Source organism: Mandrillus leucophaeus, unplaced genomic scaffold (assembly GCF_000951045.1).
Source record: "Mandrillus leucophaeus isolate KB7577 unplaced genomic scaffold, Mleu.le_1.0 Scaffold72, whole genome shotgun sequence".
In the NCBI taxonomy this organism is placed as follows: domain Eukaryota; kingdom Metazoa; phylum Chordata; class Mammalia; order Primates; family Cercopithecidae; genus Mandrillus; species Mandrillus leucophaeus.
The window spans coordinates 4,766,235-4,791,718 of NW_012107808.1; the positions used below are offsets into that span (position 1 = coordinate 4,766,235).

General features: G+C 46.0%; 1 protein-coding gene and 1 pseudogene across 1 annotated transcript in view; one reads left to right on the forward strand and one right to left on the reverse strand.

Annotated features, from left to right (window-relative positions):
• Nucleotides 1-25,484, reverse strand: part of ASAP2 (ArfGAP with SH3 domain, ankyrin repeat and PH domain 2) — a 175,623-nt gene that overhangs the window by 131,906 nt on the left and 18,233 nt on the right. The window contains exon 2 of the mRNA XM_011965316.1: nucleotides 867-939. Within this exon, the coding sequence (XP_011820706.1) occupies nucleotides 867-939 (73 nt within the window). The remainder of the gene's footprint in view (nucleotides 1-866; nucleotides 940-25,484) is intronic.
• On the forward strand, nucleotides 8,518-9,153 carry LOC105528534 (annotated as a pseudogene).

The window sequence follows — 25,484 nt, forward strand, 5'->3', positions numbered from 1 at the left end:
GTACTTCCAGGTTGTTCCCTTCCCTCCTGACACCACGACCATCTAAGGCACTTCCTGTCCTCCTGCTCCAATCACCCCTTTCACTAAAGAAAGACACCATGAGGGTGAGGGGACACAGTATAGATGAAGGGACCTGAGTACTTCCACGGGAGCAGACCCCAGGTCCCTCCTCCTCCCACCCTGTCACCCAAACTCCATCTGTACCTGAGCAGGGGGCAAGCTCCCCTGAGCAACCCATCAGCCCCGTTTCAGTCTCTCAGGGACTCCTCACAGTTTCTAGTCCCCCAAGGCTGCCACCTTCTTGTTGCTGAATGAAACTATATAGTCACTCAACGGCTTTTAAAAAATATTTTCTATCACTCGTAGGATTTGTACAAGGGAAGATATGCCACAGGTGACCTACCTGTCATCTTTAAGCCAAAAGTTGCATGAGTTTAAAATATATATATGTGTAAATCTAGATGAAATATTACTTTATGTTTGTCTATTTATTCATTTTCTTCCTACACTAGAAAAGGCAAGACTGGATGAGAGAGAAACAGAAAGGGCACTGTGACACAATTAACAGCAAAACCCAAATGACAGAGGCAGGAATGAATCCAGGTCCCCATCAGCCAGGCTGACAAAGTGGGTACACACAGGACCGTGCTCCAGAAAACAGGAAGCGCAACGTGGGACAGACAGCACGGGGGATGACATCCCACACCTGAATCAGACGACTGGCAAAACAAAACGTACTTGTGATCTGCACGCCCTGAAAAAGGAGTCTGGCTGCTCACTTGTTAATGGTCATCAATATTATGGTACCAGGACTTCACATGCCATGTTTTCCACACAGAAACCCCTAGGGAAGGATGCATACTCACCCAGCCCAGAGCTGTTGATTGCTTTCACGGATTTCTTCATTTTGTAAAGAACCATCCGGTCCACGTCCAAAGCCTGAAACGTAGAGAATACAGTCATTAAACCGTGTTTGTGCTGAGACCACACTAGCAGCAAGCACCACGTTGAGTGCCACTCTGAAGGCCCTGCTTGCCTCTGCCAGGTCCATCTGCACCTGTTTCTGGGAGACAAGCCCTCAGTGTGGTGTAGAAGACTGGTTTCCAAATGGCACTAAGCAGAAGTTTGTTGCAATTACTGAAAACCAACTCCTCCTCCTACAGCATGCGAGCTGTCTCCTGCCCACAGCACCTGCTGGGCGCGCTCTGCAGTGAAGTGAGTTACCCCAGCCGAACTCTCAGTTCTCCCTGGTTACCAGCAAGGCTCCGGGATGTGCCTGCCCGCCAGGGACTCCCACCGTGCCTGCGCCCCTTCCCCCTCCAGAGCCCTAACAAGGTGTAGAAAACCCCACTCTGGATTTTAAAAAATCCAAATATCATTAGCTTGTAAGCTATGTTAGAAGACGGGTCCTATTGCTTCCCAAGCCTCAGATTTCTTCTCCAGAAACCAGCAGGAACAATGCCCACTTTGCAGGGTTGAATAATTAGATAGAGGCACTCACATATATAATATTCAGCAAGTATTTATAGAGCAGCTACTACACGGCAGTTGTCTATGGCACTCACAATGTCCAGCACATAGGAGACACTCAAACAGTATTTGTTCAACGACTAATCACACCTGGAAATTTAATTACACCTTGACTTTCACAACAGATACAAAGGTAAGAAGTCCTCTTTTCTTTTTTCTTTTTTTTTTTGTGAGACAGGGTCTCGCTCTGTCGCTCAGGCCAGAGTGCAGTGGCGCGATCCCGGCTTACGGCAGCCTCTGCCTCCTGGGTTCAAGCAATTCTCCTGCCTCAGCTCCCCCAAGTAGCTGGGATTACAGGGGTACGCCACCACGCCCAGCTAATTTTTGCATTTTTAATAGAGACGGGGTTCACCAAGTTAGACAGGCTGGTCTCAAACTCCTGACCTCAGGTGATCTACCTGCCTCAGTCTCCCAACATGCTGGGTAAAAAGTCCTTTTAATCCACTTAAACAACATAGAAAAGCAAAGGGTGACTTGTGACTGGAGGGAGAGAACGTTTGTGAACTGGGATAGTGATGCCAATCACAGGCTATCCTATAAAAACTAAAGGAAGCACCCTGCCCTACAGCTACTGGCACATAATAACCACTGCTATTGAGTGTCCATTATTACCCCATAGTGAGTTTAGATCATAAAAACCTGCAATGACCTATCATCCGAAACACAGCACAGCTCCTCAGAGCAATGGATTCTGGACTTCCAGCCTTCCTGAAATCACCTTTTGAACCAGTTTTCAATAGCAGAATCGTAAGCCCTAGTTCTAATGCCATGATGATAATTTTATTGGATGCTAAAAACAGACATGATTAGGCTGACAATTTTAAATGGAAAAATGATCACAAGGCACCAGACATTTGACGGAGTGGCTGCAATACAAAGAGAAGTTATAATCATGTCATTACACATTTGTCCAAGCCCTTGGAATGTACAAGAGTGAGCCTTAATGTGAAGTAAAGATATAGGTGACAGTGATGTGTCCTTGTCAGTTCACTGAGGGTCACCAGCGTACCACTTGTAGTGCAGGATGTTAATAATGGAGAAGGCTATGCATGTCAAGGGGCAGGGGTATTTGGAAAGTTTCTGTATTTTCCATCCATTTTTGCTGTGAACCTAAAACTAAAAATGTTTATTTAAATAAAAAAGGCATTCCTTTCTGCCATACTAAAGAGCAGAGAGTCACTGATACAAGATGAGTTGAGATTTTGTACATGGAGTTAACTCGTATTTTCCCAAGAGGTCATTTCTGATCCATTCCTACCTTCCTTCAAGATATAAAAGGGGATTTGGAAACGGTAAATAACTCAGGAAAATCACAATTAAATTCTCTTTCTCATGCAGTCTCATCACTTTTCCTCCCCAATCTGCCAGCCACAGACTTGCAGGGCCCAGGCCAGGCTCAGCCAGCACCAGTGGGCAGACTGAGGTTGTGCTCAGGGCTGTGCCAGAAACACCAGGTCCCGAAGCTTAGACCACAGGTCAGAGAGCACAGCTCTCACACACAGAGGTGCCAGCTCACTGTGCTCCTCAGAGCTCAAAGTTCCCCATCCCAGGTGAGAGGCCATTCTTGAAAAGCACACTTGATTTGGGACCATGCAGCCTAGCACTCTCGCAGAATCTGGGCCTGCCCAGGCTTTGCCATTGGCTACAGCAGGATCTGATCCACACTCATAATATTAATAAAAGCCGCTCCTCTTTCTAAGCCTCCCCACAGACAGTGGAAGACACCAATGCCAGCCTGTCAGGTTCTCTGGAAGCAATAGAAGTCAGCCACCATTCTAAGCATCTTCCATGGGCCAGGAAGTGTAAAGGGAGAAAACACCTCATGAATAAAGAAGAAAGAGGCCACACGCAGCGGCTCACGCCTGTAATTCCAACACTTTGAGAGGTCGAGGCGGGCGGATCGCTTGAGGTCAGGAGTTCGAGACCAGCCTAGCCAACATGGTGAAACCCTGTCTCTACTAAAAATACAAAAATTAGCCGGGTGTGGTGGTGGGTGCCTGTAATCCCAGCTACTCAGGAGGCTGAGGCAAAAGAACTGCTTGAAGCTGGGAGATGGCGGTTGCAGTGAGCCAAGATGGTGCCACTGCACTCCAGCCTGGGCAACACAGTGAGACTATGTCTCAAAAAAAAAAAAAAAAAAAAAAAAAGACGACACAGGAAGGCTTGAGGGGCAGGTCCCAGCCCAGGCACTACACAAGGCTTCCTGGTGTTCTCAGAATAATAACTTTAGCAAGCTTTAAAGACCTGATCATCTGAGCTCTGCCTGCTTCTCCAGCATCAGCGCCTGACATTCTCCCCCACTTTCACATGTACCCCAAGCTTCCATCATAACGAGCTACCTGTGGCTCCCCCTCCACCTGCTGTCTTCCCAGCACGTGCACACACTCCTCTCTCCTGAGAATATCATCCTTGACCCGACTCATTGGTTCAGAGGGGTCTCCTCCTCCTGAGAAGGACTCTGATGCCTCCCCACCTCCACGACAGGGTGGCAGGTTCTCATCTTAGCTTTTCCCATAATGCCCTGTGCTTAGCATTTCATCGGATAAAATGGCGTGATCACCTTCTACATGCAAGGTATTACTGACACAATGGTGAGGAAAACAGGACAAGGCAATGCCTGTGCCTTCTTGGAATTCACAATCTTGCAAAAGATAAACCCCTAGAGAAACACAAATTAACAATGAAAACAGGAGCCCAGGACTTACTACATGCACAGAACTGCTTTTTGAACTTGTCCAGCTCTGCCTCTAGACCTGCGCCGTCCACTACAGCAGCTACCAGCACATGTCTTCACAGTACTTGAAATGTGGCTAAGTGCCATGTTAAAACAATATTGTAGACATCTTAGGTTACAGAAAATATCAACAAAATTAATCGTACCACCTCTTTTTAGTTTTTTTAATGCTTTCCTCTAAGGTCAGTCACTGATATTTGTTCATTGTATCCCTAGTGCCTACCAGAGAGCTTGCCACAGAACAGGACTCAAGAAGCAGCTCAGGAAAGAACGATGAGCCCAAAAGGCAGGGGCTCAAGTGCCAGGCAACAGTGCTACCCAGAGGGGATAGGGGAGAGCTGTGTTTGAAGGTTACTCAGGCCACAGGGAGGGTAATGGATCAGGGCAGGCCGGAAGTGCATTCAGGGAGAGGCTACGCAAAGAAGAGGGAAATGGCTGGAACCCATGGTTCAAAAGCCATTCGGGAATAAGCTGGGCAGTAGCCGTTCTGGAAAAGCCAGCCAGGGAGATCTGTGCTGCCTCTCTCAACCAGATTCCAGCCCTCCTGCCTCTGATACTCCCACTGATGATAGAGTGAACTTGTGTCTACAGGAGTTTGGGTCAACTGTGCTAAAAACACAAGGACTAAGCTGGATGCGGTAGCTCACACCTACTATAATACCAGCACTTTGAGAGGCCAAGGAGGGAAGAATGTTTGAGGCCAGGAGCTTGAGACGAGCCTGGCCAACATAGTGACACCCTGCCTCTACAAAAAATAAAAACAAAAGTTAGCTGGGCATGGGAACACACACCTGTAATCCCAGGCTGAGGAAGGAGGATCACTTAAATCCAGAAGCTGGAGGCTGCAGTGAACCATGATTGCGCCACTGCCCTCTAGCCTGGGTGACAGACAGACTCTGTCTCTTTAAAAAAAAAAAAAAACAAAACGAAAAAACAAAACATGGGACTGGAAGCAGTGGTAAACTTCAATGTAAAGGGTTGATCACAGGCAACATACCTTAATAACACAGTTGAACTCTGACAAATTTCCTCTCATATTATGTCATGGGACACACCCCTCCCTGATCATTTACTGCATAAAACTCTTGAAAAAATAGGTCACCATATGGAATCTTGTACCTTTGTTACTGAAGAGGAAGTAGTGCTTCCTGAACTCAGGGACGAGTGCATAAACTTGCTTTTCTACAATCTGTTAAACAGGTGAGGCAGGTGGAAGAGGTAATTTTTAATTAAAATTGCAAGCAGGAAAAGCAATTACCTCCCTATTCAGAAACACACCCTTCATTATGGTGCATATTTATAGACAATTAAAATTAAACTTGGTCAGGACGAGAAGCTAGAATGACTGTTTAAGACTGAGTGTTAGGCCAGACGCAGTGGCTCGTGCCTATAATCCCAGCACTGTGGCAGGCCGAGGTGGCCGGATTACTTGAGGTCAGAAGTTCCACAGACCAGCCTGGATAACATGGTAAAACTCTGTCTCTACTAAAAATACAAAAATTAGCTGGGCATGGTGGTGTGCGCCCATAATCCCAGCTATTCAGGAGGCTGAGGCAGGTGACTCGCTTGAACCTCAGGGACGGATGTTGCAGTGAGCGGAGATCACACCACTGTACTCCAGCTTGGGCGACAATATGAGCCTCTCTCTCAAAAAAAAAAAAAAGATTGAGTGCCAGAAACCGTCTTATGCCAACTATATATAAAAACAGCACTAGAAGTCCTTGCTAGAGCAATTAGACAAGAGAAAGAAATAAAGGGCCTCCAAATTGGAAAGGAAGAAGTTGAACTAGCCTTGTTTGCAGATGATGTGATCTTACATTTGGAAAAACCTAAAGACGCCATCAAAAAACCATCAGAACTGATGAAACTACCTTTGCAAAAATTATAACTGACATAATTACAGTGAAAGAGGTCTGACGTCACTGACTCCACCCTATTTCTAACCTCCAAGCTGTCCTTGTTCATTCCTGGGCCTAGGCTGAACTAGCTTTGGGAGGAATTTAGTTTACAGTTTAGCTTTGAAACAAAGACAACAATAGCCCTTTCCCAAAATAAATCCCTCTTCCTGCCTGGGGACTGAACAGCCTTTGCAGGACTAATAAATTAGCCATAAGTTTAAAAATTATGGTTTAGGAGTCATGCAGCTGGAGGCTGCAAGATTCTGAGCTCATGGGGATAACATTACTATTGTAAAACGTAAGATCAGCGCTGGAGATATTTTGCAGACCCTATATTCAATGGATCAGCTGATACCACCCAGATCGATAAACTGGCTCATCTGGTCCTATGGCCTCCACCCAGGAACCACTCGGCCGAAAAGGACAGTTTTGACTCCCTATGAGTTCATCTCTGACCCAACCAATCAGCACTCCCAACTCACTGGCCCTGACGCATCAAATTATCCTTAAAAACTCTGATCCCCAAATTCTCCAGGAGACTGATTTGAATAATAACAAAATTCCAGTCTCCTGCATAGCTGGCTCTGTATGAATTACTCTTTCTCTACTGCAATTCCCCTGTCTTGATAAATCAGCTCTGTCTAGGCAGCAGCGGGCAAGGTGAACCCGTTGGGTGGTTACACTGATAAATAAATTCAGTAAAGTTGCAGGATACAAAATCAACATACAAAAATTAGTAGCATTTCTATATATCAACAGCGAACAATTTGAAAAAGCAATCAAGAAAACAATCCCATTTACTATAGCTACAAATAAAATTAAATACCTAGGAATTAACCAAAGAAGTAAAGGATCTCTATAGTGAAAACTACAAAACGATGATATAAGAAATTGAAGAGGACACCAAAAAAATGAAAAGATATTCCATATTTCTGAATTGGAAGAATCAATATTGTTAAAATGTCCATATTACCCAGAGTGATTTGATTCAATGCAATCTCCATCAAAATACCAATGCTGTTCTTCACAGAAATAGAAAAAATAACCCTAAGATTTATACAGAACCACAAAAGACCCAAAATAGCCAAAGCTATCCTAAGCAAAGAAAACAGAACTGGAGGAATCGCATTACCTGACTTCAAATTATATTATAGAGCTATAGTAGCCAAAACAGTATGGTACTGGCATAGAAACAAGACACATAGACTAATGGAATAGAGAACCCAGAAATAAATCCTTACATTTGCAGTGAACTCATTTTTGACAAACGTGCCAAAAACGTACACTGGGGAAAGGACAATTTTTTCAATAAATTGTGCTGGGAAAACTGGATATCCATGTTCAGAAGAATAAAACTAGACCTCTATCTTTCACCATATACAAAAATCAAATCAAAATGGATTAAATACTTAAATCTATGAACTCAAACTATCAAACTCCTATAAGAAATGGAGAAACTGCAGGACACTGGTCTGGGCAAAGACTCCTTGAGTAATGCCCCACAAGCACAGGCAACCAAAGCAAAAATAGATAAATGGGATCGTATCAAGTTAAAAAGCTTCTACACAGCAAAGGAAACAATCAACAAAGTGATAAGACAACCCACAGAGTGGGAGAAAATATTTGCAAACTATCCATCTGACAAAGAATAACCAAAATATGTAAGAAGCTCAAAGAACTCTACAGGAAAAAAATCTAATGGTCCAATTTTAAAATGGGCAAAAGATCTAAATAGACATATCTCCAAAGAAGACATACAAATGGCAAACAGGCATACAAAAAGGTGTTCAACATCACTGATCATCCAAGAAATGCAAATCAAAACTACAATGATATCATCTCACCCCAGTTAAAACGGTTTACATGCAAAAGGCAGGCAATAACAAATGCTTGTGGGGATGTGGAGAAAAGGGAACACCAGTACACTATTGGTGGGAATGTAAATTAGTACAATCACTATGGAGAACAGTATGGAGGTTCCTCAAAAAACTAAAAATAGAGCTATGATATGATCCAGCAATCCCACTGCTGTCTACATACCCAAAAGAAAGGAAATCAGTATACTAAGGAGATACCTGCTCTCCCATGTTTATTGTAGCACTATTCACAATGGCCACGATTTGGAAACAATCTAAGTGTCCATTAACACATTAATGAATAAAGAAAATGTGGCACATATACACAATGGAGTACTATTCAGCCATAAAAAAGAATGACATCCTGTCATCTGCAATGACGTGGATGGAAATAGAGGTTATTATGTTAAGGGAAATAAACCATGTACAGAAAGACAAACACTCCATGTTTTCACTTATTTGTGGGAGCTAAAAAAAAAAAAAACTAAAACAGCCCCAGTCACTGAGCCACTGCCAAGGACTCAGCAGCCTCCCCCTTGAGCCCCCTTGCTTCCCTACGTTCCGTACCCCCTGCCCGCCACCTTCCGCAGACCGTTTCCATTGAGGAAAGGGAATCGTGTCGTATGTCCACTATCCAGAACTTCCACTTTCAACTCCTTTGCTGATGCAAGTAAGGGTGACGACCTGCTTCCTGCTGGCACTGAGGATTATATCCACATAAGAATTCAACAGAGAAATGGCAGGAAGACCCTTACTATTGTCCAAGGGATCGCTGATGATTACAACAAAAAGAAACCAGTGAAGGCGTTTAAGAAGAAGTTTGCCTGCAATGGTACTGTAATTGAGCATCCAGAATATGGAGAAGTAATTCAGCTACAGGGTGACCAGCGCAAGAACACATATTATGCCAATTCCTCGTAGAGCCTGGACTGGCTGAGGACGATCAGCTGAAGGTTCATGGGGTTTAAACACTTGCGGCTCACTGTAGCTTAAGTAAGGATTTCCTTGCAATGAGTAGAATTTCCTTTCTGTTCCTTGTCACCAGTCTAAAAAACTCACAGCTCGTATGATGTAACCATTTGGGGTCCGCTTTTAACTTGGACTAGTGTAACTCCTTCATGCAATAAACTGAAAACAGCCATAAAAAAAACCCCGAAAACAAATGAACTTATGGAGACTGAGAGTATGACAGTTACCGGAGGCTGGGAAGGGTAGTTGGGGTGGGAGTGGGGATGGCAAATGGGTACAAAAATATAGGTGGATAGAATGAATAAGATCTAGTATTTGATAGAAACAGGGTGACAGAAGTCAATAATAATTTATCATACATTTAAAAATAAAAGAGTATAATTGAGATGTAACACAAAAGAAGGCTAAATGCTTTGAGGTGATGGAGGCCCCGTTTACCCTAATGTGATTATTACACACTGCATGCCTGTATCAAAATATTTCATGTACCCCATAAAAATATACACCTACTATGTACCCACAATAATTAAAACTTAAAAAAAAAATACTGAAATCTTAGAGTAACAAAAAATAACAAAGCTTGAGTCTCCAGGAAGTAAAGGTGTCTACCCACCAGGCTGAGAATTCTAACCAGACCCAGGCACTCAACTACCATGCTCCCCAAACGAAAACTCCACTCTAGCTTGGAGTGGGGAAAAAAGCAACTTTCACGGGAACTTACGTGTAAAAACCACGAACAAAGGCAAGAACCGAACGGACCACGAGACCGGAGCAGGGCCTGTACTGCAGCTGCCGGCTGGCCAGACCTCATTAATCCTCAGGGGCCAGGGGGAAGATGACCTCCAGTTTGTCAAACAAGTTTTACAGAGTGAATTTATCACAAAAACAAGAGGTGGGGATGTGTCCCAAATATTTCCAAGGAAAACCACTGTTTTCAACCACTTTAAAGCATCTGTTTGGCGTTCCCAAACTCTTCTATAGGTTCCTCTCTAGTTACCGAGGGGCCTCTTCCAATCTCTGTTGCTCAGCTGAGCCGGAGCCAGGACAGGGGACGGGGACAGTGTGTGGAGACAGTAAGGATGGCGCGCAGTGCGGGTAAGGAAAGTCCACCATAGGAGAGACCACCACAAAGCTGTTCACTCATTTTCCACACCTGTGCTATCCAACAGGGTAGCCACAGAGGAATGTTTCAGTCAAGATTCACTAAAATTTCAAATTCAGTTCCTCAGGCCTTGCTACCTTCTGCAAGAGCTACAGCCACTCACGCAGCACAGTGGCCTCTGAATGTCCCCAACCCCATGCTTCTCTTCCTTCATTGGTCGGCCCCACTGTACCGCCTGACGGTGGTGCCAGCACCTCTGGGGTCACACGGAGGCCCTGGCCATGGTTCCTCTGTGGGCTCCGCGTCAACATCACCCCGTGGCCACCCACCTCCATGTGGGGACTCCTCTACCTCTTCTTGGTCCCCACAGAACCCTATGGGGCCTCCACCCTGTGTCACCACAGGCTGGATGGTGTGGGCCTAGCCCACTATCTGAGGAGATGACCTGGCTCAGGGTGGGCACACGGGGCCTGCGGGCCAGCTTTTATCCAACCGTGAGCTAAGGCTGTTTCCAGATGAACATTCCCAATGAACGCAGTAACAGGGTCACAGGAAAGACCAACTGAACCCCAATTAATTAAGATAAATATTATACCCCTCAAAATAATTCATCTCTTCCCCCTAGGAGACCTGCAATACCAAAAAAAATTGTACTCCATTATTATTTTTATATTTTGAATTTCATTAATAAAAAATTCGTAGATATTTATCACCTGTCTTAGGTAAGTACCTACATAGCAGCCTTGAGGTCTGCCAAACCTAAAACATTTACTGTATCTGGCCCCTTACAGAAAAGGTTTGCTGACCCCTGGCCTCAATGATCCATATAAAATGCCTCTCCCACAGCACCAGCAGCCCCTGCACCCCGCTCCTCCCAACCCTGACAGGGAGCCCACACTGCAGGCAGCACAGCACCGGTTTGTCCCCAGCACCCTGAGTTCTCAATGCGAACCAGCAGGGTGGGAAGGGGCTGGCTTCCTTCTTGAAACTCAAAGATGCCGCCCTAGGGAGAGCAGAGGCCTGCAGCACTCAGGCAGCCCCAGCACGCTCCACTCTCCTGTCCCATCTTCTCTCCCCTTGTTCCACGGACGAAAGGCCAGGCTGAGAAGAAGGGACATTTCTGAAATACAGTAGACAAAACACAAAACAAAACACACCCAGGTCTGTGCCCCAAGGGTGGCTTTGCCAAGAAGAGTCGGACAGACATTCAGATGGCAGCTCTGTCTCACCACACATTCAACTCTTCAGAAAGTAACACAGAGCATTAATGACAGTGTCAAATATTTCCAGAAGCCTTTTGGGAAGCACAGACTTGCACTGTGACCTGTGGGCTCCGTTTAAAGCCAGAGCAATAATGAACCTCCCTCCTTCTGGGAATAAAGCCAGGCCTGAAGAATAGCAGGTGTCACCGAGAATTAAGATCAAACAGACATCTGAGCTAAGTCACAGCTGAGGCAAGTGTGTGCCTAAGGACAAATGAGAAGGGAGCGTTTTCGTATCATCTTAAAAAATTAAAATTACTCCGAGTAAATACACATCTGCAACAGAAGACATGGACAGGCTGTCCTAACACTCCTCAAAACAGCCCCTAACGGATAAACCAAAACGTCAATGGTAAAATGAATAAACTGATGACGGACATTCATACAACAGAATGCTACACAGCAACGGAAGAGAACAAACTCACCCCAGAACGTAAGTGAATGTGACAAAAATGTTGAGCAAAAGAATACAAGCAGTATAAAAACTTCAAAAATAGGCAAAACTAAATTGTTTACATTTAGGGATGTACCTTGTTGGCAAACTACAAACTGAGGCAAGCTGAGGGTCGCAGTCAGGGCAGCAGCAGCCTCTGAGGGCGTTACGACGGGACAGGCCTGAGGGCGCGCTTGGAGTGCTGGCCAAAACCAGGCTTCATAATCTTTTTTTTTTTTTTTTTTTTTTGAGACAAAGTCTTGATCTGTTGCTCAGGCTGGAGTACCGTGGTGCATTCTTGGTTCACTGCAACCTCCGCCTCCTGGGTTCAAGCGATTCTCATGCCTCAGTCTCCTGAGTAGCTGGGACTACAGGCATCCTGAGTAGCTGGGACTACAGGCATGCACTACTACACCCAGCTAATGTTTGTATTTTTAGTAAAGTCAGGGTTTCACCATGTTGGCCAGGCTGGTCTCAAACTCCCGGCCTCAAGTGATCCGCCCACCTCGACCTCCCAAAGTGCTGGGATTATAGGTGTGAGAAACTGCATGTGGCCTTCATAATCATTCTTTAAATGCCATTTGTATCAATAGCAAAGACATGGAATCAACCCAGGTGCCCATCAACAGTGGACCGGATAAAGAAAATGTGGTACATATACACCATGGAATACGACGCAGTCATGAAAAAGAACGAAATCATGTCCTTTGCAGCAACATGGATATGGCTGCGGGCCATAATCCTAAGCAAATTAACACAGGAACAAAAAACAAATACTGCATGTTCTCACTTACAAGTGGGAGCTAAATGTTGAGTACTCGGGACATTAAAGAAGCAAACAACAGAAACTGGGGACTACTTGAGCGGGGACAGATATGGAGAGGGGTTGAAAAACTCTCAGGTACTATGCTCAGTACCTGGATGATGGGATCAATCATGCCCCAAAACTCAGCATCATGCAATATATCCCACGTAGCGAACCTACACATGTACCCCCAGATCTAAAATAAAAGTTGAATTTTTTAAAAAGATCTCATTGAAAAAAAGTTTTAAATGCTATGTGTATGTATATATAAGATACATTATTAAGAATACAAGTAAAGTTAAAGCATCTTTTAAAGAAAAGAAATTAGAGTTGGCAAAAGAACTAGAAAATGTTGCCCAAATGAAAGTGAACTTCAGGGGTAATTTCTTAGCCTAGCATGTTGGTTGACCACAGGAAGCAAAAGGGACTTAGGAATCCCTCAGTTCCGTTTCTAAATCATCAGAGAGAAGCTAGAGACAGAGGCAAAACTGAATGCAGGTCTGCCAGCTCAGGCCTGGGGCTTTTCTCCCCAGCATCAGGTGCTTCCCAGGAATGCTGGGAGGTGGTTTTGGGCAATCTTACTAAACTACTTAATCTGGTCTTACAAATAACTGTTTCTCTGAGCTCCTAAAGTAGCAACTTTGAGGGCAGGCAAACAGAAAAGAAAACACTTCTTTCATTTTTCTCCTAGATTCCTTTCTCAGATTCCATCTCCATCTTGACTAGAATCGGGTGGTGGCAGAGTTCACACCTCTGCTGAGGAAGGCTAGCCTCGGTAACAAGGTGCACCCAGACCTGCGGCCCCCCAGCAGGGAGGGAAGCTGGCCTGTGTATGTGCAGCCACCCATCACCCGCACAGGAACAGTACTGACGACAAAACACAAGTAAAGCGGCTCTGCAGAGGCAGCCTGGCGCGGTGGCTCATGCCTGTAACCCTAACACTTTGGAAGGCTGAGGTAGGCAGACTACTTGAGCCTAAGCATTTGAGACAGGCCTAGGCAACACAGTGAGACCCCATCTCTACAAAAAGTACAAAAATTAGCTGGGTGTGGTGGTAGGTGCCTGTGGTCCCCGTTACTGGTGAGGCTGAAGCAGGAGGATCACTCGAGTCTGGGAAGTCCAGGCTGCAGTGAGCTATGATCGTGCCACTGAACTCTAGCCTGGGCAACAGAGTGAGATCCTGTGTCAAAAATAATAATAACAACAAAATAAAATAAAATAAAAAGGCAATCGTTTTTGGAAAAATTCCATCTCCAGAAGTAGAACATTACAAGCTTATGGGCCAGGCATGGAGGTTCACACCTGCCATCCCAACACTCTGGGAGGCCGAGGCAGGCCGATCACTTAAGGTCAGGAGTTCGAGACTAGCCTGGCTAACATGGTGAAACCCCATCTGTACTAAAAATACAAAAAATTAGCTGGGCGTGGTGGTGTGTGCCTGTAAGCCCAGCTACTTGGAAGGCTGAGGCAGGAGAATCACTTGAACTGGGGAGGCAGAGGTTGCGGTGAGCTGAGATCGTGCCATTGCACTCCAGCTTGGGCAACAAGAGTGAAACTCCATTTCAAAAAAATAAATAAATAAATGAAAATCACAAGCTTGTTTATTAAATCCATTACACATACACACACACAAACTGTAAAAGCAAAAGAAAAAAAAAACTGTTATAAAAGAGGACAGACAAGTGATATATAAAGATACAGAAAGAAAATAATCATTGTTGTCTTAGGAAAAGTTGGAGGAATTTTTTGTTTCTTCACTTTTAAACTATCATTAACAATGAATACATTATTTGGTTATTACTTTTAATTAAAGAAAATGAAAAGTACTTCAATATCCTACACTTTGTTACCTTTTTCTCTTCTCCCATCAAGCAGGGTATTGAGGAGTTCTTTGAGCACAAAAATGTGTCAAAGGGACAGATTAAACAATAAAGAAAACAAAAATACCCAAAACTGTAGTCCCTCGGTCTCCATGGGGGATTAATTCCAGGATTCCCTTGAATTCCAAGGATGCTCAATTCCATAATGTAGAATGTTGTCATATTTGCACGTAACCTACACACATCCTCCCACGTGCTTTAAATCATCTCTAGATTACTTACATCTAATGCAATGTAAATACTATGTAAATAGTTGTTACGCTGTATTTTTAAAATTTTGTATTTTTCATTATTTATTTTTTTGAAATAGGATCTCACTCTGTCCCCCAGGCTGGAGTGCAGTGGTGTGACCACGGTTCACTGCAGCCTCCACCTCCTGGGCTCAAGTGATCCTCTTGCCTCAGCCTCCTGAGTAGCTGGGAGCACAGGCACAGGCCACCACACCCAGCTAATTTTCAAATTTTTTGTAAAGACAAGTCCCTATGTGGCCCATGCTGGTCTCAAACTCCTGGGCTCAAGTGATCCTCCTGTCTCAGCCTCCCAAAGTGCTAGGATTAGAGGCATAAGGCACTGCGTCTGGCCACAATTTGTATTTTTTAAATTGTTGTATTAGTTTTCATTGGATATTTTTTCTTGAATATTTTTCCCTTTAGACCCTATGTGACTGAACATGAGGATGCAAAACCCACAGGTGCAGAGGGCCAATGGTACACAGGGAGGAAAAAACTCTGGAATGGGCAAAGGACTCAGTTACAGAGCGTACCTAGACGAGGAGAGAGGACGGTGACAGAGACTGAGTTTTTGCTACCACCTGAAAACTTTACCACAAGGACATATTCACGTATGACTTGCATGGGAAAGATTAATAAATGATAAGTGAGGAGACAGCTCTGGGTGTACAGAGGAGTAGCACATGAATGCAGCCTGCTAGGCTGAATCACTGTCTCCAATGCTCTGTGCATCGGCCACAGTGGCCGTCAGAGCTGGGGACTCATAATGAGAACAGCAGAGGCCCAGACACACTGGAAATACCATCCAAGGAAGGAAGGTTCCTGATGGGGAAGGGGACAGTGGTGACGCCAGCACGGGTCCCCCAGTCTCTGGAAGACATGCCCACAGAAGCAAAACCTTTTCCCAAGATCAAATACTAAAATATGTCTCCCTCCTTTCCCCACAAGTGGTTTCTGCAAAGAAGCTCCAGCAGTACTTGTGTTTAGTTTTTTTTTTTTTTTTTTGAGACAGGGTCTCACTGTAGCGCCCAGGCTGGAGTGCAGTGGTGTGATCTTGGCTCACTGCAATCTCTCCTTCCAAGGCTCAAGTGATCCTCCCACCTCAGCCTCCTGAAGAGCTGGGACTACAGGTGCACACCACCATAACTTGTTAATTTTTGTATTTTTAGTAAAGATGAGGTTTCCTCCGGTTGGCCAGACTGGTCTTGAACTCCTGACCTAAACTGATCTGCCCACTTCGGCCTCCTAAAGTGCTGAGATTACAAGTGTGAGACACCATACCTGGTCTTCCAGCAGTACTTTTAAAAGGGGGAAAAAATGGAAGAAAAAAAAGCCTAACCTATTATAGAAGAGCCAGGGTAACTGTGCCCTCAGCTGATGACTTTCAGACGGCCGTCAACTGCCTGAAGTGGACGGTGTGATGCGGTATGAACAGATAAGTGAGAAAAGAACCCATGTAGCTCTAAACCCACACACACTATGAAAAAACGACACATGAACAAGGACAGGCTGCAGTCTCCTGAAGTTTAAGGAAGCAGTGCCCGGAGGCACTCCCAGGAGGTCTGTGCCTCGGAGGCTTCGGTGGGAGCGCCCCGTGGCTTTCATGGGCTTTGCCAGGATCCCTATCTTAGAGAAACGGAAACAGATGACAGTGAACTCCAATTCTGTCAAAAGGCTTCACATCCTGACTTTTATTTAGGGGGAAGCAAAGTCTCTGGGAGCTCTGGGGGAGAAAGGAAAAGCCACATTTTGGCAAGATCACCACTGCACAGCAGCAGCAGAGACCCAGCAGCGTGGGGTGGCTCTGGGAAGGGCCCCCAGCCAGCCTGGTGCCCTGCTCCGGGGAGAGCCACAGTGGCACAAGGGGGCCTGGTCTGGGGTCCCCTGACACCCACATTACTGAGCTGTGGCCCCTGGGAATGGCAGGAGAGCAGACTCAAGGTAGAAAATGGGCTAGCTCAGGAGAAGAATCACAAACCAGGGGGGACATGACACCAGAAGGTGCTGAGCACACTACTGATGGGCAGCGGGGACACCGAGACAGTGGAAAGCCAGCATGCAGTCACCGCCTGGGCCAGGCCCTCCAGCCTTGGAGATGCAGAAGGCAGCAGAGCTCAGAGTCTGGGAAGGCGACCTTCAGCTGGGCGTGAGGTCAGCCTTCCACATCTTCCCAGTCCCAGAAGACAATGGAATCCTAAGCCAGGCTGATTTCCCCAGGAAACGAGGCTCGAGCCACATGAACTTCACTTTAGTCAAATAAACAGGGGACAGGAGACGTGAGATAGCCGAGTTTTCTTGCTGAACCCCGTGTGAAGGAGACCGAGGACTTTGCTTCCTGAGGCCACAGAGGTCAGCCTGGAGACGCCATCATCACACCGTGTCCTGGGGCTTCTGCCCCAGTCGGCATGCCGGGCTCTGCCATCCAACTGTGCCCCCACTGCTGTCCACCAGTAGTCACATTTGTGTGCTGTGCTCTTTTAATAAACACAGCTTGTGACTGTGAACAGAGGCTTTAAGGAATAGATGCATTAAAAATGAGAAAACCCAGTGCTCGATCCCTTTGGAAACAAGTGCATCAGTTATAAATCACTGGTTCTGGATTCTGGAATGAGACTGACTTGGTTCTAAACCAGGCTCCAATTACTAGCCGCATGACCTCCAAAAAACGACTCCACCTCACTGACTTCTGTTTCTTCACCTATAAATCCCATAGGTGAAGGATAAGATCGCCAATGCTTATGTGTCTGCCATACAGTCGGCACTCGATATCTAATAGTGATTACCAGCGTCCTCTGGTTCTCAGAGAGGTTAGGTGTAAACTATGCCAATTAAAGTGGTCGTTAAGAAGACGCTGTTACCCCAGGACCATCTCAATCATTATGACAAATACTTTTCAGGTCTGATAATGGTTAGAATGAGAATAAATCTCTAAGAACAAAAAGACTTTACAGCTCATACCAGCCTTTCATTTCCACTAATACATTTTTTTCCATCAACATTTAAATTTTTCAAAATTTCATCCAGGCATGATGGCATGTGCCTATAATTCCCAGCCACTGAGGAGGCTGAGGCAGGAGGACCGCTTGAGCCCAGGAGTTTGAGTCCAGCCTGGGCAATGTAGCAACAACCTGTCTTGAAAAACATTGTTTTTCAAAACTTTTCCTGGTGTGCTCACGTGTTTCTCTCTGACTCCATGGGGAGGGGCACGTGGCAAATGGTTGGGTGAAACTGGCCTCTCTTGAACACTGAGGGTTAAAGGAGCAGGGCATGAAAGTCCAGGTCTTAAGTGCAGGGGTGAGTAGAAGTGGCCACCAGGGTGTCCACCCATTCCCTCCTCACCTACCCTAACTGAGGTAACCCCAGGTCTGCCCCTCTCCCACCTGGGACACCGCCAGCAGGGCCTCTCCCCTGCATGTGGCAGTCCAGCCAGGTGGAACTCTGCCCCCTCCCCCTACACTCGGCCACACTGTTAAAGCTGGGGGCAGCACTGGATGACCTCCAAAGCTCCCAAAGTGCTCCCAGGGAAAGAAAGGCCTACTGTGCCACTCAGCTCAGCTCACCAGCATTTGAGAGAAATACTTTTAAGTTACCAAGGCAGCAGTAGGTGTGTAGTCTAAAATCACACCTAGGGCCCAACTCCAACTACCATACAGCAGTTTACACTCCACAGAGCACTTTTACTTCCATTATCTTTACTGCAATATTTACAACCACTTGTGAAATCACCACCTCTTTCTCCAGCTTAAAGGAGAAGAAACTGACTCAAAGAGTTTAAGTGACTCGCCCAAAGTCATGTGCTTGGCTTTGAACCGATGAAAGGCTGGGAGAGCTCCAGCCAACAGAGGGAGGACAGAAGGCAGCTTCCAGAGCTGTGCTCCCCCTCCCGCTTCCCAACGGCCTCGCTTCCAAAGCCAGAAGCGCTGGCTTTCTCTAACGTTTGGGGAAAATAACCACCCGGCATTACCCCTGCTTTCTCTAAACCCTGTTCAACTAACCCCAGCCCAGCGACGGGCAAGGGGGCTGCTACTTCCACACCAAGAGTGCTGTCCACACCTTCACCAAGAAAGCTGCCAGCTGCTCTCTCCAGCCAAGCCGGCTCCTGCCACCCCAAGGGCCTGTCACACGGCCCCCAGGCACACTAGCATCTAAAGTTCACCATGGCACAACCATCTAAAGTTCACCAGGGCCACAGACACAGCCCCCCGACCACCCTGGGTAACCAATTCCTTGTTTCAGAATCTTCTGAAGGGCCAGGGTGGCGGAGAAGCTGATAGGGTAGGGGCAGGGTCATCATTTGCATGTGTCCAGGTTACACAATCCGGGGCTCTTCCTGGGCTTTTCAGAGGGAAAATTAAAACCCTGCTATCTTTAGCCTTTCATTTCTCCATCTTTCACTTCTCAGTTCCTGTTTCCCATCCAAAAGACCTGACCCCATTCCCCTACGGTAGAATGGGAAGCAGGGAGGAGAAAAACCCAGAATGGGGAAGGGAGAAGAAAGGCAGGAAGGAACCACCAGGCTTGCTGGGGCCCTGCACAAAGCCAACCACTGTATGCAGCAGAGATTGTTTTCTAAAAAAGGGGTGTGACGATGCAAACAAGGTCATGTGCCTTTTAGAGCCTGGCCAGCCCCGTGCCCCTCTCCAGCTTCTCCCCACACAGAGGTCATGGGCCCCGCTCCACCCCCAGCTCCGACCCCAAAATCAGTCATCTCTAGGCATGAACCTTTCATTTTTCTACAATCCAATCAGTGTGGTGATGGGAGAGGGGGAATGAACTGGGGGAGGGCCCGAAGGTGCACAGGGACTAGCCAGGCATCATTCCCGTCCCCGGCAGCAGATTCTGGATCCTGCTTCATCCTCGTGACCCAGGCTTATTGCAGGAGTCACTGCTACAGATGAAGACCATAACTTTCATTCCCACATCTCCACACACAAATTACTTGATCGCCTGGGCCTTAGTGTTCATATCCTTAAAATGCGGGCAGTAATACCTACTCAATACTGTGATTGTTGCCTTGACAGTTGGAGAGTCCCCAGGTTGGTGGAGGACCCTTCCCCCTACACCTCCATAGCAGAGCCATTGGGCCATCAGATTGGTGCCTGACTCTGGGGGAGACCAGCCTGCCTGGGGGGCCTTGTAAGTGGAGTTCCTCAACCACAGAGTTTCCCAGGTAGGGGAGGAGGCAATGGGCAGACACTGAACAGCCATTCCCAATTTCAGACCTGGGTTCCATACTCTACTCCACTTAGCCCAAGGACTATGCAGGACCCTCCAGGGGCTCATCAGGGTGCAAGGGAGCCGAGAAGACGTGGGGGACATTTAGCTTCGGCCCCCATCCCTGGCCCCAAATGTGCAGGGCTACTTTGCCTGTCGGCCTCAGATGAGTTCATCTGAAGATCTCTGCGCTAAAACACACACACAAGGCTGGGTTCTGCTGCCCTCGATGGAAAGTGGTCCACCCACTAGTGCCACATTCCCAACAGCGGTCCAGCCTCGGGGCAGGGGGCCTGAGAGCCCCAAGGAGCAAGGTGGGGACAGAGGCGGGGGCCAAAGAGATGCAGATGGTGCTTTTCATTTTTGTTCCTTAAGCTTTGGGGCTGAAAACTGTGCCCTCTGATAGCATCCACCTACCAGGGAGCAGGAGTACAAGAGGAGGACTTGAGAGGTACAAGCCAGGCTGACAGGTGGGAGCCTGGAAAGAGGGGCACCCCAGCCTGGGCGGCCTGGCAGGAGAGCATGGTGCAGGAAGCGGGAGCAGAGGCAAGGAAGGGCAGGGTCCCTGTCACTGCAGGATGGCGCGGAAGGGACGGGAAGTGCAGCAACAGGCAGGGATGGCCCTTGGCTGTGCTGCTAAGGTCAGCAAGGGCCATTTATTTTCAGCATTGAGGGACGAATGTTTCTCCCCAAGGAAGGGCTTCAGCCCATTAGTTTTACTTTCTTTGTTCGTTTTCCATCCAAAGAAAATCTGAAACCCCAGCTAACAGAACAAGAGGGGAAGCGAGGGGAAGGGCTCCCTGCACAGCAGCAAGTAAGGGGAAGAGGCTGAACCTCCGGCCCACGGGCTGGACCATGGCCCAGAGCAATTCCCTTCCCTGCTAAGGGGGCAGTCAGGCCTGCAGACACCACAGAGAAAGGCCGAAGAGCAGGCCCAGGGTCCTGGTCTGGCCCCGCACAGCCAGTTTCTGGCTGCAAGCCCAGGAATATCACTGGAGGGCTACAGACCCCAGTCTGTAATCAGGAGCATGGACATACGCACTCCAAAATGCTGAGTCCTAAAAGCAAAGACTGCATGTAATGCTGCTATGTTTAGTTTGAGAAGAGAAGAGGAGAGAGAGAGAGAGAAACATAAGTAAAAGTGAAGATCGTCTGTTTCTCAGCCAGAATGCTGTCTGCTCTGAAGCTGATCTGTGGAATATTTACTGTTTCTCAAGAGACCTAAAGAAGTTGCCACAAGAGAGTCAGCAGCTTCCCGGGGCTTGGCTCACTCAAGCCACCCCGCCCCAGGACCCGGGAAGGTTTGCATTTGTTGTGGGGACTGAAAATCATGCATTGGGCAAAATGAGAAGATGAGTACGGCAGCAGGGGCACCATGGAGACTGTCACCTACTCGAATTGGGGCCTTAGATGAACCATTTCTCCTCTGAGCTTCTAGATACAGAATTCTATGAAAGTACCACCTTTAAAATAGCTTGCATTTTAGTTAATCTTTCCAAGAAGGAAATCTTACAATGACATTCAAACATATGTGAGGTAATGGATTAATTTTCTAAAGGAAAGTAAGACTCCTGACCAAAAGTCTCAAAAAAACAAAAAAACTACTGATTACTATCAATACTGTGAATAGCATTTATTTCAACTTTACAAATGGCTGGTAATCATAGAAAGTAATTCTTTTTTTTTTTTTTGAGACAAAGTATCGCTCTGTCACCCAGCCAGGAGTGAGCCACCACACGTGGCCAAAAGTAATTTTTAATGAGGAATTCCACTGCATTTCCCTGGCTTAGATTTCTCAAAATAGATGGAAAGAAATGAAATGTGTATGTCAGTATATCCTACCCAAAAGTCAGGGTACAAATGTGATGATTCCAGCACTGGTCATGGGGGTAGCAGTAATAACAGGCTTCCAACCGCATAGCACCTCTAAAACAAAGTGCTTCCACGCAGATTATGGCTCATGACTCTCCAACCTGGGCAGTGGGTAACACAGGCAATATTACCACAACAATACGGAAAGTAAGATTCACAAAGGTATTTTTCCAAGGCCACATAGGCAAGGATAAACCAAAATGCCACCTTTGTATTCTCTTTTTTTGCTTAAAAACCACTTTCAGGCCAGGCACAGTAGTTCACATCTGTAATTCCAGCACTTTTGGAGGCCAAGGCAGGTGGATCACTTGAGGTCAGGAGGAATTCAAGACCAGCCTGGCCAACGTAGTGAAACCCCCATCTCTACCAAAAATACAAAAAAATTAGCCGGGCGTGGTGGCGTGAGCCTGTACTCCCAGCTACTCGGGAGGCTGAGGCAGGAGAATCGCTTGAACCTGGGAGACGGAGGTTGCAGTGAACGGAGATCGTGCCACTGCATTCCAGCCTGAATGACAGACAGAAACTCTGTCTCGAAAACAAAACAAAACAACCACATTTTCACATTCTCCTAGCCTGTTCTTTCTGACATTATGTACTGGTTCATTAGTTTGTTCAAGGAAATCTCCGTTAAAAAGTTAAGAAACAACAAACCAAGAAAATAAAGCTATCTTAATTTTGCAGGGAAAAGCTGTGAGCACCTATGATCATTCCATAATGCTTACTAAGTAGGTATATCCTTCCTACCACTGTTTGAGACGACTATAAAACAGTCACTGCTTTCAGACTTAACATTTCCCAAGGCAATTGAGACTTTTCATTAGCTGAACCCTAAGGAACAAGGACAAACTGTCACTCCTTCAGGACGGGGGCCCACGCCTTCTGATCTCTGAATCTCCAGCACCAGTGGAATGCCCGACACGTGTAAATGCTCCGTGAACATGGAATGAATGAAACCATCCTCTGCTGCTCTTTACTTTCTACCAAACGCCCTGAGACAGGCTGTTCGGGAAAGGCACCCTGGAGCAGGTGACACAGGCACATCCTGAAGAAAGTGACAGGCCGTTAGCAGGCAGGAGGCACTCCAGCCAAGGGCTTGGAATGAGTCCATCAGCTGTGCTGGCCCCTCCCGGCCCTTGGCTGCAGCAGGAGAATCAGGATGGAGAGGAACAAGGACTGAGAATGGACAGGACAAGCGGCTAAGAGACAGTCATGCTGACTCTCAGTCAGTGCTTTTTTAAAACCCAACTCCTCTGTCGCACAGAGGAGATGGACTAAAAAGGTCTCTTGCTGGAATACAAATTGCTCAAATGCATACCATTGCATCCCCAAAACGGAATCAATGAGAACACTGAGGCTGTTTTCATTCATTTGAAATTGGCAGTTGGATGCCAGTGGCCTGCACTTTCATTTCGATACTCTTCCAGTTACACAAGACAGAGACAATTCTGATTTGCACATGTAAATAGAAACAGATGGCCATATTCTTTTTTAAAAACAAAATCCAAAAGCTTTGAAATAGTAAGAAATTTGTTTCAACTCTCTACCACTAACATCATCTAATATCTCCTTGCAGTCCTTATCTCAGATATGTTAGACTAGAAGCATCTGAAACATACACTGACTGCTCAGCCCATGGACAGCATCATCATGGCACAGCATGTTAAACGCTGATTTCTTTTTGCCTGACATTTAACTGAAGGCAGCACACGCATATACACCCTCGTGCTAAACTCCGACTTTTAACATCCTGGCGCCCACTGACATGCTAATTTTTTATCTTCATCACCCCAGAGCTGGCACATGGTTGGCACTCAATAAATATTCATTAAATGAATTAATTGGGCTGCCAGAATTACTTGCTTTTTTTTTTTTTTTTTTTTGGAGGGGACCCTAGTACAGTTTTTCTCCTGCCATTTTTATGAATGTCTGAACCTGCGAATATGTCAATGACTAGGGAAACTATAGTGATGCACTGGTCATTCTATGACTTTAAGTCTACACAGGTTCCTTCATCAAAACAGGGTATTAAAAACAACTAAGCTACAGAGCCAGATCCTACTGGAGCAACTGTAGTTTGTTACCTGCTTATAAACTCCAGTTCTGAAGTCCCTCAATGCCTAGCCATGCTACCTACCAATAGGCATACAAATAAATCAGATGATCTTGTGCCCCTCAGCCCAATGCTTACCAAGACTTCAAAATGTTTTGGTGAGATCCCCTCCCTGCTATGAGATGCAAACATTAGAGTATAAATCTCCTTAGAAAACTTTTTAACAACTGTTGGAAATTTTAAAGATAAAAGCATGACAGGTCATGCAGACCCCCGAAGAACCTCTGGAGCACCACACGGTGCCGGCATCAGCTCCACCCCCGACTCCCTTCATCATCTCGGGCACCTCCCTTCACCTCTGTAAAGCCAGGGGGCTTGAACTCCATCATCTCTAACACCACCATCTGCCGAATCCACAGCAAGGACACACAGAACCACAGAGGCTACTTCATTAAGCTGCAGTGTGCATTTACATCAAGTCAATCATTCCATAGTAACAAGGCAGTATGAGGCCATCTTTTTAAAATTCCATAGGAGAATTTAAGTAAATTGCTGGATCCTTCCAATTTTTTCTGTGTGAATGATTTATCCCAGCTTCTAGGAATATGTGCAATATTATTCCACAGAGCACATCTTTCAGAATCTTGTTTCAGATTATTGCTATTTAAATAGTCCATTTCTCCTGAACAGCCCTTCAGGTAAGAGACATTCAATACTCATTAGAATCTCTACTCTCATGATGCATTTTATGATCTAAAAACCAACTTACGTGGTACAAGTATAGACACATCCATCAAAGAAGACATACAACGGCCAAGATTCTGGTTTCATTAGTTACCAGGGAAATGTAAATTAAACCACAGTAAGATTCCATTACACACCCAGTAAAATGGCTGATAATGCCAAGCACTGATGAGGATGTGAAGGAACTGGAACTCTCAAACTTTGTTAGTGGAAATGAAAAATGATACTCTCATACGTTGTTAGTAGAAATGAAAAATGATGCAGCTACTTTGGAAAATAGGATGGCAGCATTTTAGAAAGCTAAACATACACTTAGCACACAACATGGCAATCACACTCCCAGGTATTTCCCAAAGTCAAAATATAAAATGTGTCTACCTACACAAAGACTTGTAGTCAAATGTTCATGGAAGCTTTATCCACAATAGCCAAAAGCTGGAAAGAACCCAAATGCCCATCACTTGGTGAACTGATAACAAGCAGTACCCCTTATCTTCGGGGAATACACTTCAAGACTCCTAGTGGATGCCTGAAACCAGATGGTACTAAATCTGACATATACTGGGGTTTTTTTTCTATACATACATACCTACAATAAAGTTTAGTTTATAGGCCGGGGGCAGTGGCTCAAACCTGTAATCCCAGCACTTTGGGAGGCTGAAGTGGGCAGATCACTTTAGGTCAGGAGTTTGAGACCAGCCTGGCCAACATGGTAAAAATCCGTCTCTACTAACAAAATATACAAAAATTAGCTGGGGGTGGTGGCATATGCCTGTAATCCCAGCTACTTTGGGAGGCTGAGGTAGGAGAATTGCTTGAACCCGGAAGGCAGAGGTTGCAGTGAGCTGGGATGGTGCCACTGCACTCCGGCCTGGGCAAGAGAGCAAGACTCTGCCTCCAAAAAA